General features: G+C 43.9%; 1 protein-coding gene across 4 annotated transcripts in view; it reads right to left on the reverse strand.

Annotated features, from left to right (window-relative positions):
- Positions 1-19: 19 nt before the first annotated feature.
- Positions 20-14,186, reverse strand: part of WRN (WRN RecQ like helicase) — a 29,244-nt gene continuing 15,077 nt past the window's right edge. The window contains exons 16-36 of one of the 4 annotated variants that reach the window (XM_032110581.1): positions 13,705-13,787; positions 13,093-13,199; positions 12,206-12,393; positions 11,917-12,094; positions 11,180-11,361; positions 10,730-10,831; positions 10,286-10,378; positions 8,825-8,966; positions 7,874-8,047; positions 7,699-7,793; positions 7,352-7,424; positions 7,121-7,194; positions 5,932-6,010; positions 5,534-5,646; positions 5,222-5,336; positions 4,529-4,654; positions 3,475-3,637; positions 2,796-3,010; positions 1,573-1,644; positions 1,047-1,184; positions 20-346 (exon numbers count right to left, since the gene is read on the reverse strand). In XM_032110581.1, coding sequence (XP_031966472.1) covers positions 224-346; positions 1,047-1,184; positions 1,573-1,644; positions 2,796-3,010; positions 3,475-3,637; positions 4,529-4,654; positions 5,222-5,336; positions 5,534-5,646; positions 5,932-6,010; positions 7,121-7,194; positions 7,352-7,424; positions 7,699-7,793; positions 7,874-8,047; positions 8,825-8,966; positions 10,286-10,378; positions 10,730-10,831; positions 11,180-11,361; positions 11,917-12,094; positions 12,206-12,393; positions 13,093-13,199; positions 13,705-13,787 — 2,635 coding nt within the window. In that variant the 3' untranslated portion in view covers positions 20-223. Of the gene's footprint in view, positions 1,185-1,572; positions 1,645-2,795; positions 3,011-3,253; positions 3,376-3,474; positions 3,638-4,528; positions 4,655-5,221; positions 5,337-5,533; positions 5,647-5,931; positions 6,011-7,120; positions 7,195-7,351; positions 7,428-7,698; positions 7,794-7,873; positions 8,048-8,824; positions 8,967-10,285; positions 10,379-10,729; positions 10,832-11,179; positions 11,362-11,916; positions 12,095-12,205; positions 12,394-13,092; positions 13,200-13,704; positions 13,788-14,186 lie in introns of those variants that run through there. The other 3 variants (XM_032110578.1, XM_032110577.1, XM_032110579.1) reach the window with 3 other exon arrangements.

Raw genomic sequence — 14,186 nt, forward strand, 5'->3', positions numbered from 1 at the left:
ATACACACACGCCAAGGGGTTATTGATATAAATCTTTTTATTGACGTCCTATTTTCACACAGTGAAGAAGTCCTAAAAGTGCTTCTTGAGGAAGAGAAGAGGCAGCAGCAGGAATGGAGAGTAGAGCAGGGGCAATTAGAGCCTCTTAGAGGCAACATTCTATGCAGATAATGCTGCTGGCACTGGGAAAGAAGATTAAAAAAACACATCTTGATTTCCACATTCAACTGAAAATCCCTCTTTTGGTTTCTGTCTTGCATTTCTTGGTCTGGGTTTCAGGTCCAACTGTTGATGCCGAGGTTCCAAACCATTCTGGCACCCGCCTCTTAGCAGGGGGATGAGAGTTCTGGAACGAAACAAACGCACAAACACGGAAGGAAACGCACATTCACAGCCTGGCTCATTTGCACAGCTCTACTCCTCAAATTCATGCTCAGCTGGAGCCATGAACAGTCCAAATTGTTCATGGAAGACTTATGCCTCACTTAAATCCAACATCTTATTCAAGTACCTAAGGGATTAAGAATTAAACTCTGAGAATCAAGGCTGAGAAGATTTGAACTCACAGTATTATCCAGCTTCAAACTGAAGCAAGTGGTTCAACAAGTGGTGCTGGTCAGAGACATGAGCTCCCTTTTAAAGAGAAACTCTTAACATCTGCACATACAACTTGTGTTCCTATTGACACTCAGCGCAAAAATCTTAATGTGATCGGCACAGCCTCACAGGAGAACCCTGTACTTGAAAAAAAGGAACCAAATGTCCTCTGAAAATGGTGGAAGCACCTGCCATGAGATAGCTGACAATGTACTGGGGGCAAAGTTTCCTGTAGCAGTCTATTGCTGTCCAAGTGGGATATCTGGACACAGCAAGGGCAATAAAAGCAACATGGCATCACTGCCTCAGGGATGTCCATGAGAGAAGTGGGCTGGCAAGCCATGCCCAGGTTTTGGCACAGTCAGGAACGCAGAGAGAAGCTGGCAATTTGGTTTGTTGAAGATCCCCACCCCAGCCACCGGGTCTGGGCTGTGCTCCTGCAGTCTCACCTTTGGCTGAGAGTCAGCAAACAGCTCCTCCTCCTCGGGATCGAGGGCAGCCTGGTTGGAGGGGGCCAGGGTGATGGGCTTCGAGGGGCCTGCTGCCCCCCTGCTCCCTGCCTGGCTGCCATCCACGCTCCCTGCAGTCTTCCCATGGGACAGAGAGGAAGCAGAATGTTATTTGGGTCACAGTCCATCATCAACAAAGTTCCAACACCTCTGCTTAATGAGGGCGCTGCCCATTATTCTTTTCACCACAACAAAATTTGAGCAAGTGAAGTTCACACGTTTCAAACACACAGCAACTGGAAATAAGTGCTGTATTTTCAAATGTGTTTTTACAGCTAAGGTGTCAGTTAAAAACAGCACAGTGGGCACAAGAGATATTAACTCATGTTTTCTATACTATCCTGCTGGTCATAGGTTGCAGCAGTCATGCCGAGACTTTTGATCAGCTACACATCCCCGTGTTACCAAAATCCTCACTAATGGCACGTTTACCCCGTGCTTTATTAGAGGAAGAACATCTGCTTACCGAAGCCAAAGGCACCACATGCAGATGGGGTTTCTCTGCTCCTTCCTTGGATGCTGGATTGATCCAATTACCCTGTAAAAGCAGCAGCAAAGTCAGCCCGTTCAAATCCAAGAACATCCATTAAGAGATTTAAAATTGCTTGCTAGTGAGAATTATTAGAACCAGGATATCTTCTGAAGGAAAAGTAAATAAAGACTGCTTGGATTAGCTTTTGGATTTGCAGTCTATTCCTTTGGATTATATTAATTTGATTACTGATAGCATGTCATTCCCATTATTAGCTGCAGGAGCTAACAGTAGCAGGAACAAGTGTGATCAGAGCTCAGGCAGTCGGACTGTCAGGAGGTCAGCTGCAGGAAAAAGGTGGCTCTGACACAGATACCGTAGAAACAAAACAGCACTCAGTGAAACAAGAAAATCAATTTGGCAAAATGGCAATGCTTGAAAAATTGCTTGAGCCAGTGTTTAAGAAGTCAGCCCAAAGCCCTGTAAGGAACAGACATGAAATCCCAGCACAGGCAGCAGGATTTGGAGTATGGTATTTCTCTTTACTATTCCCACCAGGTGCCACTCAGTGCAGCGTGTCCTTTGTACAAGGTGCTGAACTGGGACTTGGGGTCACAGAGGCCAGCAGACAGCTCAGACTATCCTGGATTTGCTCAAACATCAACAAAGAGCTCCTTATTTCCCAAGATTTGTCCCCCAAGAGACACTTGTTATCAGGCTGTGCCCAGCAGTTTCAAGCACTACAGAAACCCAAAGACTGAGACATTCCTAGCTGGGATTGCCTCTGGCTTTTTCATCCTCTTAGCCTTCCTGCTTCCTGCACAGTAGGAGAATCTCTCTTCCCACATCAGCTTGGTTATTTGGTACCAACGCACAGAAGCAAAGCAAGGGCACAACCCAGATTTGGTTGTTATGAAGGATCCAGCGTATCCAAGTTTTCATACTGGGAAGAACTCACAATGTGTGCAACAAACCACAGCTAAGCTGCACAGGTGTGACCTCTTCCTAGGTCAATACTGATTCAAAAAGAATCCTCAGCTTCTGCTCTGAGCATTCCTCCGAGAAGGAGGACACGGTTCTACTCAAAACTGAGGGAGAGATGGATTGGGAAGATGAGACACTAAGCACTGCTGGAAACACCAACAACATCCTGTTAGTCTGTTCCTACAAAGAAAACATTATTTTACAGAACAGCTTTATAACCTTCTTTTACTAACCTGTGCTTCATTCCACAAGGCACCTCCCCTGCTTGCTTGATCGGCTCCTGTTTTTTCCTGCTGCCCTTCAGGCCACACCAACCTTCTTTTGATGCCTAAGCCATCCTTAGACTTATTTCTATGCTCTTTCTCCAAGAGTACAATCATCATCTTGATCAGATACAGCTCAATATTTGCAGGAGTAAGTTTTCTAATTTCTTGAATTTTGGTAGTGTCTTGGAAAAAACATAAATACAGTATTAATTGTTTAAGCTTCTTGCCTGTTATTCAGTTTACTTATGCTGTAAAATACATTCGTTGCACCTCATTAAAGCATAGGATGCATTAAGGCATAGAGAAGATAAGATAAAAATGTATGGGTTTGACTCGTAAGATCACGTGATAAATTCCCAGTGTGTTTTCTGAGGATGCCAGTACTTACAGGAATACCTTGTCAGGCTGATGTTTTTTCCCAAAAACATTTGAGTAAATACAGATGCAAGAGGGATGTCTCAATCTTCTCCATACCATCGAGTCAAAGGGTTTGTAAAGGGCTGCCCCATTGTTATGGATTGTGATCAGAGTTATTTTACAGCTCAGCCTTGAAAGGAAAGCAGTGACCCTGGCATTGGCCCAGCCTTCCAGGACTGCTGGGTTCTACCAGGCGTGAGAAACTTCAGGTACGGTCAGTGATGCTTACCTGAGTTAATGGGAGGATTGCGGATAACATCCGTAAGGACCTGCTGAACTCCAGGAGTCAAACCTGCTCGCTCCAGGCTCACAGTGTAGCCAGCTGCCAGGGCCTGGGACAGGTGAGTGCCAACCACAGCAAGGGGCAGAGATCTGCACTCACTTATGGCCCCCTGGGGAAACAAAGGCAGAAGGGATTCACATGGCGGAAGTGTCATTCTCAAAAAACAATCCAGAGACACCGGCACACAGCAGCACAACAAAGCTCCCCAAAACACTGCACGATTGCCAGTAGTTATCTCATTTCTTTTCCAGCTTCTCAAGTGTGTTTCTGTCTCAAAACTACTACTTCACAGCTTGAGTGCAACACCTCACCTTGAACTCAGTCGAGATGAAAGAGCTGTGGTGCACCTGACCTTCCATGGGCCCACTTAATACAGAACATCCATGCAGAACATGGATAAGAGCACCAAAACAAATTCCCCTTCATTTTCACATGCTGGGTGAATTCTCCTCTTAGAACAGTTGCCTTGAAGAAAAGCATCTCAAACTTGATTGACCCAAACTTGTTTTTCTCAAGGACAGATTTCCAACTGGAATCTTGTACTCTTCAAAAAAGCACACTTCAAGTTTCTACTCATTTCTCCAGAAGGAATACATACACTGTGCATATCATCAGGATTAGTGGATACAGAGCATCAAGTTGTCCATTAATAATTGTACAACTATTTCTTGTTAATTCATCCTTAGGTACACTTTTAACTTGGGGACCACCTGACCCACACTCTTGGGAGGGGCAAAGCAAAAGCCAAAGCAACTTAAGTTTCTTACTGTGGAATTAAAAACTCACTGTATCCCACCTCAGTTTTCCAGACCACTACTTCACAGAGTTAAGGAAGAAGATCTGCCATTTCCCAGGAAAGGTACTGCCTCAGAGTTTTAAAGCAACCCATCCCAGCACTGTGCAGAGCATTTAAGAGCACTTGCACATCCCCCTCCTCTAGACAAAGCATCTCTGCTGTCAGTTTTCAGCAAATCGAAAGCCTCCGCAGGCAAGAGCTTACCAGAGAGTAATTCTTCTCCTGGAACAGGATATATGTGACTTCCTCTGAGCGAGAAAGGGCTCTAGCACACTTCCAGGGAGATGCTTCTTTCTGAACCTTAGGTGCAGATGTGGGGAATGTGTCGGTCTAAGTGAGATAAAGCAGAATTAAATGAATTATATCCCGGTGACAACCGGTTGATCGCCCTCCCGTTATCTGAAGTTATCTGAAGAAGTAATATTAACAAAATCATTAATCTGTCTGGAGGTTGGTTTTGACCCCAAATCCATGTTCTTAAAAAAGAAAGTAAAGAAGAGAGGGAAAACGAAAGCAAGGAGGGAATCCAGATGGACACCCACATGTTGCCATCTTACTAAAACCAGGCATGGCATTGTCCAAGGAACTTGGAAATAAAACCAGACAGAAAAAAGTGCCCAGGCCAACACATCGTCTTATGTATTTCTCATTCCATGTGAAACTATTCCATCAAAACAAACTGTGGCATTCAGTCTGCATGGGAAACTCCTCCATTTGAGCTAAACTTTCTCAACACAGACTCCTTGAAAACAACTAAAAAACTAGGCATGCTTTTGGTTCCTATTCCTAGATCATAGTATTTTGAACAGAAAGACTAATCTATGGAGTCCAATAGCTGCAGAACAAATCCCATTCTTAAGGCTCCTGCCAAGGAGAAGACACTTGAGTTCATCATACCTGCAAACCATTTACTTGGCAGAAGTCCTTAATTTCAGCCAGGAGAGGCATCAGCATGGTGGACTTGGCTTCAGACACACCATCGATTTTCTTCAGGTTCTCAATGTTCGTAGGCCTGGTTTAGGATGAAGAATGCAACAACACAGACTTTCCCAAAATACTACTGCCCAATGCCTTTTAGTAGCTGGGGGAGGCACTTCCGATGCTTCCCCAGCTGAGCTGTCCCACTCTCCCAACCAAAGCAGGAAAGGGATTTGTGACTTGGCTTGCAACCTCCCCAGGTTGTACAACATGTCTGCATGCTGGCTTTACCTTATCCGGGCCATCTCCACCAGGATCTTATTGGTTGCCAAGACAGCTGGAGGAATTTCGTTCTCATTAGCTACCTTCTGTCTAGCAGTCAGCAGCTTGCCATACAGAGCAGTCTGGGAAGGAAGGAGCCAAATTCTCAGGAAGCAGCTCTATACCACTCACAGGTCTATTTGTTACAAGAGCAAAGGTTACCACTTCCCTTATCTTTCCAATAATACACAAAAGCCCTGCAATCCATTAATCCCTCCTAGTGTATTTAAGCCCTATTCTGGGACTTCTATTCAAAACAACTCAGTAATTTTAGGAGCTGTCCAAGCCAACTGCCCAAACACAGGACAACTGCGGTTTACAGGCTGACTGCAATTCAGAGATATCCTCCCTATCCCACAAAAGCTTACCTCTAGTTCTTTTTCTCGGGATGAAACACCTGGTTCTTGGGGCTTCAGAGGAGATTTCAGTGGTGAGCGCCCTGAAACACTAACAAAAAAATCAACTGTAAGCAAGCCTTGCTTCCCATGAGTTTATTCAGGGACTTGGTTCAAGGCTGTGGGAGAGCAGCAGCCCAGCTTATTTTGCCAGCTCCAACAGCATCTCATGCCAGCTCTGCACCCAGGCTGGACTGGAGCTGGTTGGGGTAGAACCAGCAGGATCCTTAATGCCACAGTTTCTCTGATCTCATGCTGCAACTCACAAACACGCTCTTACTGTACAAAGCTCAAGCAGATGAAATCATATCTGTGGGAGTTTGGGGAGAAAAAAAACAACCCAACCCACCAATATCTCTTAAGAGCTGGACTGCCGTATCTTGAACAGTCACTGGTCCCCTATGACATCCCACCTTTCATTTTTGCCCATGGCTGAGAACATTAATCCTGGCAAACAGCACTGATCATCTTAAAACCATCAGAGACAGGGACACAGCTGCTCTGCTGTGAGTGGAATTAGCACAGCTCCCAGTCCACAGGCTCATGGACTCGGGGACATTTACCCTTGATTGGACTGCCATGATTACACTGCAGTATCTGTTAGGAGACAAGCTGGACTAAGAGCCTCCTTTCCTAAGCACAGTGCAAAATAACTTGGATTTTAACTGTCCCTAAAATAATCTATCTTCACATGGCTGCAGTGGCAACTATTCACCTAAGTGACGCAGCCTCTCTTCCTGTCATCTGCCAGCACCAGAATGGTGGCCTGAAGGAGGAATCCACTCAGAAATACAAGGTGCATTTAATCTGAAGCAGCACATGAGCCAGGAAAACAAATTACTTGGTCTACTTTTTGCAAGAGGTTATTTGATTTCTTTTGACCTGAGGGAGCCTTGACTTGGTCTCAGTACTCTCCAGCCCAGTGTGGAAAGGCAGAGCCCTCCATGCTCCCTGATGTTAACTGTTCAATCTTGTCAATACAATATATTTTGAAATATAATGCAGTGTACAGCAAGTTTTAGGCACTTGGTTTTTTAAATGCATTCAACATTTCCACACCCACTTCACATGAGAATGCTCATTTTAAGGATCACTCGACAAGCAGTCTACCCATTAACACAGTCAAAATTAGGCAAATCTGCTTTAATTCCAAGAACTGTACCTGTTAAGTATGTTAGTGCTTCGTGGCGGAGTTTTACCTTTCCTGTCATAGGAGAACATCTCAACCAGAGATATCTTTAAAAAATCAGAAAAACAAGACAAATGCTGATTTACAATCTTTTCACTGAGTTTGCTGTTGATAAAATATTAATTTGTGATATGTCTGCAAGTTGGGGGTTTTTTTAATGAGCAAGGACAGATCACACTGCTGGAGGGTTGTACTGGTACAGACCTGCTTGCCTGGTGACTGTGTTGCTCCCTTTGTGCTTGGGGAGCGCTGCTTGGACAGCATTGGCGAACGTCTGCTGCTGTAATGCAATTAATTATATCTTAATTCCATTGAATAGTGACACTGCCCTTCAAAAAATAACATTTTGCTAAGCAAACTTATGTCAAGTTGGTGCAGTGATGTATTTGGCAAATCAAGTTACTGATTAATTATTAGAATCATCATTCTTCATGAAAAAATCCAGAACGCTGAGCCTCCTCCTGTTCAACCCTGCCTCCTCCAAAAGCAGGTTTCAGAGACAGATCTTGTTAGTAAAGAAGTGTTCAAGAGAACACATGTGCTACAATTACCTGGTAGAAGGTCTCTGCAGATTAAGGTCTTCACTAGACTGTAACAGAAGACTTGGATTTGAGGCAGATCCAGCTTTTGACAGCCAATTTCTACCCTGTAAGAAATAAACCACACAACTTAGCTATGGATTACTCAGGAGGAGCTCTCAGTGGGTCATTTCACAACCAGAATTACCTTCTGGGTGAGCACACAAATGGTTGCAAACTTGTTGTTATGGCCTGAGACTTCTTTGAGGAACCCTTCCATTATCAGCTGCTGGCAGAGCTGTTTCCACCAGTTCTCTGGCCACTCTTTTCCACAGCCAAAGAGAGGGTGCCTCCGGTACCGGTCTGGCAAGCGTTGAGAGCACTGAAATTTTTGAAACAATCTCTCAGATTTGTCCACTCCTTGTGCAGGAAAGTTTAAAGTACAACCAGTAAACCAAAAGCCCAGTATGTGAGGAGCCTCCTCTAACCTATTCCACTCCTAATCCGCCTTCTGCCAAAGCTGGGACAAGTTCATTTTTCCCTAGATATACTTGCGTAATAATCAGCAGCTTAACTTTATTAAAAGGTTAAACAAGGGATTCACCCAGTTTTATCAAGTATTACAGGTCATTCTTTTTCTCCTCAGTTTGTAAAAATAAAAAGTGATTCTGTTCTTATTCTAATTTTATTTCCACTGAGTTTCTTGCTTAGTATTTCAAAACAGTTAAAATTAAAGGTGTATAGAAATAATTTATATTCATTCTGGTACCCTACTTCCCACTTCACTACTCGAAGTCACTCAGCAACACAAAGCTACAGTGGAAGCCATTGCTTCATTCCGACATAAGCCAACTAATTATTGAGCCAAGACGTTTATCCCTCATTCTGAAAAGGCTGTTCCTTTCAAGACAATCAAAAGGATGCATTTTCATAAAAACATTAAAGGACAATCATCTTGCTTGTTGCAAGGGGAGTGGAGCTGAGCAGCTTCCCAAAGTCAAGACTACCTCTCTATACAAACATCCATCTCTCCAAGAAAAATGGAATACACACACTGACGTGAATGTATATCCATGTATTGACTGATAAATCAATTAAGAGGGACACTGTCACAGCCCCTTCCCTCAGAACAAACACAAGGAGCTGCACCATCACTTACAGACCCTCGAAGAAGCAGAATTGGCATTCTGGTCCCAAACTTCTCATCCAGGGCACTCACTGCAGACAGCAGCTGGTGTGCTTGCTTCCCAAAGTCCTGCAAACCGCCGTCAAAGTCACTGGGGACTGCAAGGCGGGAGCCTCTGAAAGGCACAAAGGAAGCCAAGTTTAACACAAGCAAATCAAGTCCCCCCTCCCTTGTTCCAAATGTTGTCAGCCCAGTGATGAATGAAACAACCACAAGTGATTGGCGTGAATGTAGTCTCTAATGCCAGTCCTAGCTCTATACATTTAAACATATTTAATTATTTACGTCAATGTAACTTCAAGACACATTTATATTTCTATCAGTGTAACTTCTCAGGCAACTGTCCAACCCAACAGTAAGTTCTCCACAACACCTGCTGTTAAGAACATTGTCTCAGCAATCTTCTGAATTCAGCATTTAAATATTTGCATTGGTTTGGGCATGCCCAACATTTCTCTCATTGCACTTAAAAGCTCTCTCCTGTTTCGTTAAGAACATAAAGGAAAAACGAAAACCAGGAGTAAAGAGTGACCCCATTAAAGGCTATATAAGGTTTGTTAATGCATCTGTTACTGACTCAAAGAACCCACTGAAAAATTACTGGCACAAACCAGTTCTAAGGAGAAAAAGCAAAATTATGTATTTCAAATTATTTCAGTTCTGCAATACGAATTCACTACCTGGATCTTTATTAGCACAGCAAGGTAGCTGCAAAGAGGAAATTATGATATTTTAAATTCTTTTTTTACTTAGTTGCAGTAGAGGCCAGGCAAAGGTGTCCTAATCCTTGACATACAGAAATTCCTGAACTGGTAACACTTCACCAGAAAGCAACGCAGCCTAACATCTTGCTGGGGATCAGAAAGCATCAGGCTACCAGCAGGAGCAAGGAATACTTTACTTTAACTTCAGGGAAAGCTTTATTATAACTACAGAACAAAGTGAGGAGGGTGTTTCTGCTCATACCTCTGTGACTATCAGCCTCCTGAGTCCCCCTCAGCACACCCATGGAATTATTAGCAAGGTTAAAAGAGCGCATGTCAGCACAGGAGAACAGCTCCCTGGACACTGGGGCAATTAAGCCTTAGACACCTGGTACTACACACTATTTGTGCTGTCTTTTGGGATTAATTACCTAACAGGGCTTAAACTGATGAACAGAACTGTTTTTCACAGTTCCAGGGTGTTGCTCTAAACCCCTTTTAGGAACTGCGATCCTGCTCCGTTTCCAGGCTTTCCCACAGCCTAACTTAGAGCTTATCATGGCTTGCTCAACTCATTAGCAAAAGGTTAGAGAGCTGTTCAAAAATAAACCTCAGGCTGAACAGCTGCAAGATCAGATGCATGAAAGTCAATTCTTTTAGATAATTTTCCTTGTAAGTCAGTCTGAGAGAACATAACCTCTAGGATCACCCTTCAGGGAAGAAAGCTTACCTGTACCTGCAATTATCACAGCATTCTTCCGTGCCCATGATGCCAGAGGAAACCTTTCGGAGTTGTCTGTCTTCAAAATGAGACAGGATGATTCTACCCAAGGGAACAAAAAGAATTCAATGGAAGACCAAGAATTTACACATTAAATTTATTGCAGAAAATAGAGTTGAAATCAGCATCATTAATTAATTCACTGGGGAACCAATTATTTAGCCTTGATTCCTCTAAAGAAAAAGTCTTTTTTAAAAAAAAGGCAAATAAGGAATCGTATAAATGTGCTGAAGGTTGTACTTTTGATACTGGTTATTAATACAGAATAGAATGTTCTGTGCTTGTAGAACACATTGTGAGTCCAAAATGCCTTCTGGTGACAACCCACAGCTGTGGCCAAGTCTTATCAAAGCTGCCTGCAGTGACAGAGCACTAATAGGTTCCAGCACTCACTTCCTCCTGCAGCTATTGGACACCAGGTACTTCTCCATCTTTGCCAACATCTTCAGCTTGTACAGCCGGAACTTCTCGTTGTGGATCTCATTCAGGAGGCGTCTGAGACAGGAGCAAAAAATGCAGAGCCTTAAATGCTGACCACTATTCCCCTGTCCCACACCAAAAATGAAATATGCCAGACCATGCTCTCTAATTCACCAGGAAGAGCTAGAAAAAATACCCTACTAAAACCAGACCCAAACTGCCTGCCTGCTTCTCCACCACCTTGATCCTCAGAGCACGGGGCATGCTCAGGAGAGCACTTTATTCATATTCTTCTAAACATTATCCCAAAGAGGGTAAAACAGGAGACAGAGAGGTTCTTCCAAGCCCACAGGCTACTGAACTGCAGAGACCCACGGCAAAAGGCCCTGAGGAGGGAGGAAAGGGCTGTCCCCAGAGCTGTACCTGTTACAGGCCAAGTCTGCCGCAGCCCACAGGACGTGGCAGGCAGCAGGAAGCCCGTCGCGCCCGGCTCTCCCCATTTCCTGGTAATAGGATTCCATCTCCTTCGGGGCGCCGTAGTGGATAACCAGCCGGATATCGGCCTTATTGATGCCCATTCCGAACGCCACCGTCGCCACAACACACTGCAAAACAGGAGCCGCGCGCCTTCAAGCGATCCCAGAGACCACGCCTGGGTTAATGCTCACACACTCGGCGTGAATCTGCTGCCACAGACTCCAAGTTCAGCCTGAATTCCAACAGCTCCAGACCCACAGTGCTGAGTCTGAGTCTGCCAGAGCACAGCCACAGGATTACAAACACGAGAGGGATGATGTGCTGTGGCAAATGCAGGAGTGTTTTCAAGTAGCTGTTCTCAACAGGCACAAAACAGATCATAAAAAGGAACACAAGAAGTCCCAGGATTGAAATCTCTGCTGCCTAGGAAAGAAGCAGCTCACAGAAGTTGTGATCTTGTTCCAGCTACCAACATTTCCCTTGGATACCATGCATTTTTAAGGGAATTACTACAGAAATTTGAAAGATAAGCTAGGAATCTTATTCCTGTCAGCACAGACCAGCAATTTCTTTGCCCAGAATTACAGAGGACGTGGGTAACACAGGTCGGTATTGCAAAATTTTCTTCTACCAAAAACTCTGCAATTCTAAATAGGACCAAGAGAATTTTGTTTCCTACGCACCTGAATTTCATCCCTCATGAACCGGTGGTGGGTGTCTCTCCTCTGACTGTTCCCCATCCCAGCATGGTAGGTACCACAGGCCACGTTGAGTTTATTCAGTGCAGACACCACATGCTCAGTGGCCTTTCTTGTAGGGCAGTAGATAATAGTGGGGCCTTCAAACTCATACACAGAACTGCTTAAAATAACAACAACAACATCATGTAAAGATACAAAACAAAAAAAAGCCACCTGCCTGCAAAAAAAAAACCCCACATATGAGGGATCAAAACCAGGCTTAAATCCTAACCTTCCTTTCCTGGTTAGGAACTGCTTCAAATCCCTACAGATGTCTCCACTTTGTTGTCCAACTTCGAGGTACAGGTTAGGTCTGTCAAAACTGGTACAGGTGACCTGGGGATTCCTCAGGTTCAGGCATTTCACTATGTCCTCTCTAATCGAGGGACTCGCAGTTGCCGTTAAAGCAATAATGGGGACCTGCAAAGAGAAGTAGAACAACAACCATGACCTCTCATTGATTTTTTTTTAAATCAAAAACCTCAAGAGCCAACTGATATAGGATGTAAACAAGGCACTTGAATGTGTTTAGCATTGGATAAGTTCAGTCATTTGAAAAATACAGTTAATATTGAGCTTCTTGAACATTTTAGACCAAAGCTCTTGAGAGAGCAGACAGGGACAGAACCCTTGAAATACAAAGTTTTATTCTGAACATATCCTCCACAAGTCCACAGTAATCACTGATGTGATTAGCTAAATTTAAGGAACATAGGATGACATTCCCAATAAAAGCATGTGAAGTTCAGGTCTGAATTTCTGAGCTTATGCAATAACTGCTTGATGAGTGTCTAGAAATCAGTTGCGTGCTCCTACAAGCCACTCAGTCAGGTAAAACAAAATCCCCCAATATTACACCAGAAGCTTAGGGACATCATCTTCCTCAGCACAGGGATCCAAAGCAGCTTCAATTTCCTAGGTTTCTGGTAGTCCAAGTGCAGGACATCCTTTGTTTAAACATTAGGAAAAGCCACAAAGCCCAATCACTGACAGGGACTGCTCCAACTCCAAACCAGCATGGTCAGTACACCCACGGCACGACATTAAAAGGCTGATATTTCCAAACTATCACACAAAACCCTTTTCTTGTATCAGAAACCCAACATATCCAAACCTCACCGATGGCAGAGTCTTCTTTAACAAGCCTAAACTTCTGAAGGAGTTCCTGAAGTCATGGCCCCACTCGGAGATGCAGTGAGCTTCATCCACAGCTATGAGCGTGATACCTGGGAGACACAAAAACACAGCATGGACAAGCTCAAGTTTCCCTCAGAAGTAACCAGCAGTGCTTTACTTTTTGTTCCTGGAATGCTTTCTGCTGCGCCAACTTTAAGTCCTCTTTCATAAAAAAGGCCCAAGAACCTTTACAGTCTCCCCCCACCACAACCCAAGCTCTAGACATCCAACCTCCCTCAGGTGGATCAAAATCTCGAGCTAGTTCCAACAGGGCCTTTTCCTCACTCACTGCCTCTCAATCATAGTCACAAATAACCATTACAGATGTCATCTGTTGTACTTTCTGGATTGTAACACAAAGCCTGATGGCCTCAGACAAACACTCACATATGATCTTTTCATCAGTGACAGGATCTTGTGTCATGAATGGGAATAAATGGTGTCACTACACTCACCAAGAAATGGGTGAAAAGTCTTCAAGTATTAAAAAGGCTTAAACATAATTACCAATCTAAGCTGCCTACCAACTCATCCACAATCTTATCCCCAACTTACCAACAGTTTGGTCAAGGTCCTGAAGTAACTCTAAGTTCCCTGAACAAAACTCTGGAGTCATGTATATGACTCTGTACTGACCCCTGAAAGACGAGGAAAAAAAATAAAACTGTCACAGAAAAGAAAATCCCAGACACCTAAGTTCAATAAAATCATGATTACATTGAAAAACAATATGAGAACAAGAACAGATTTCTGATAGGGAACAAGAGGAATTAAGTGAAGACCATAGAAAACATTCCAGAATCACAGGAAAGCAAGGTGTTACAGGAAAAGGAAAAACAGATTTGTCAGCCTTTAGAAGGGACTGTTGTGTTGATGGCAGATATAGGTCTAAAACCTGACTAAAATCAGGTATAAATCAGAACACAGCTGAGTCAATAAGCCCCATCTCCCCAGCCAGGAGGCACAGGAGGGTGGCTGTAGCCTCCCACACTCGCAGCCTGGGTGAATGCAAACAACATCCCGAGTGCCAGGTTCCA

This window comes from Corvus moneduloides, chromosome 5, assembly GCF_009650955.1.
Source record: "Corvus moneduloides isolate bCorMon1 chromosome 5, bCorMon1.pri, whole genome shotgun sequence".
NCBI classification, from domain to species: Eukaryota; Metazoa; Chordata; class Aves; order Passeriformes; family Corvidae; genus Corvus; species Corvus moneduloides.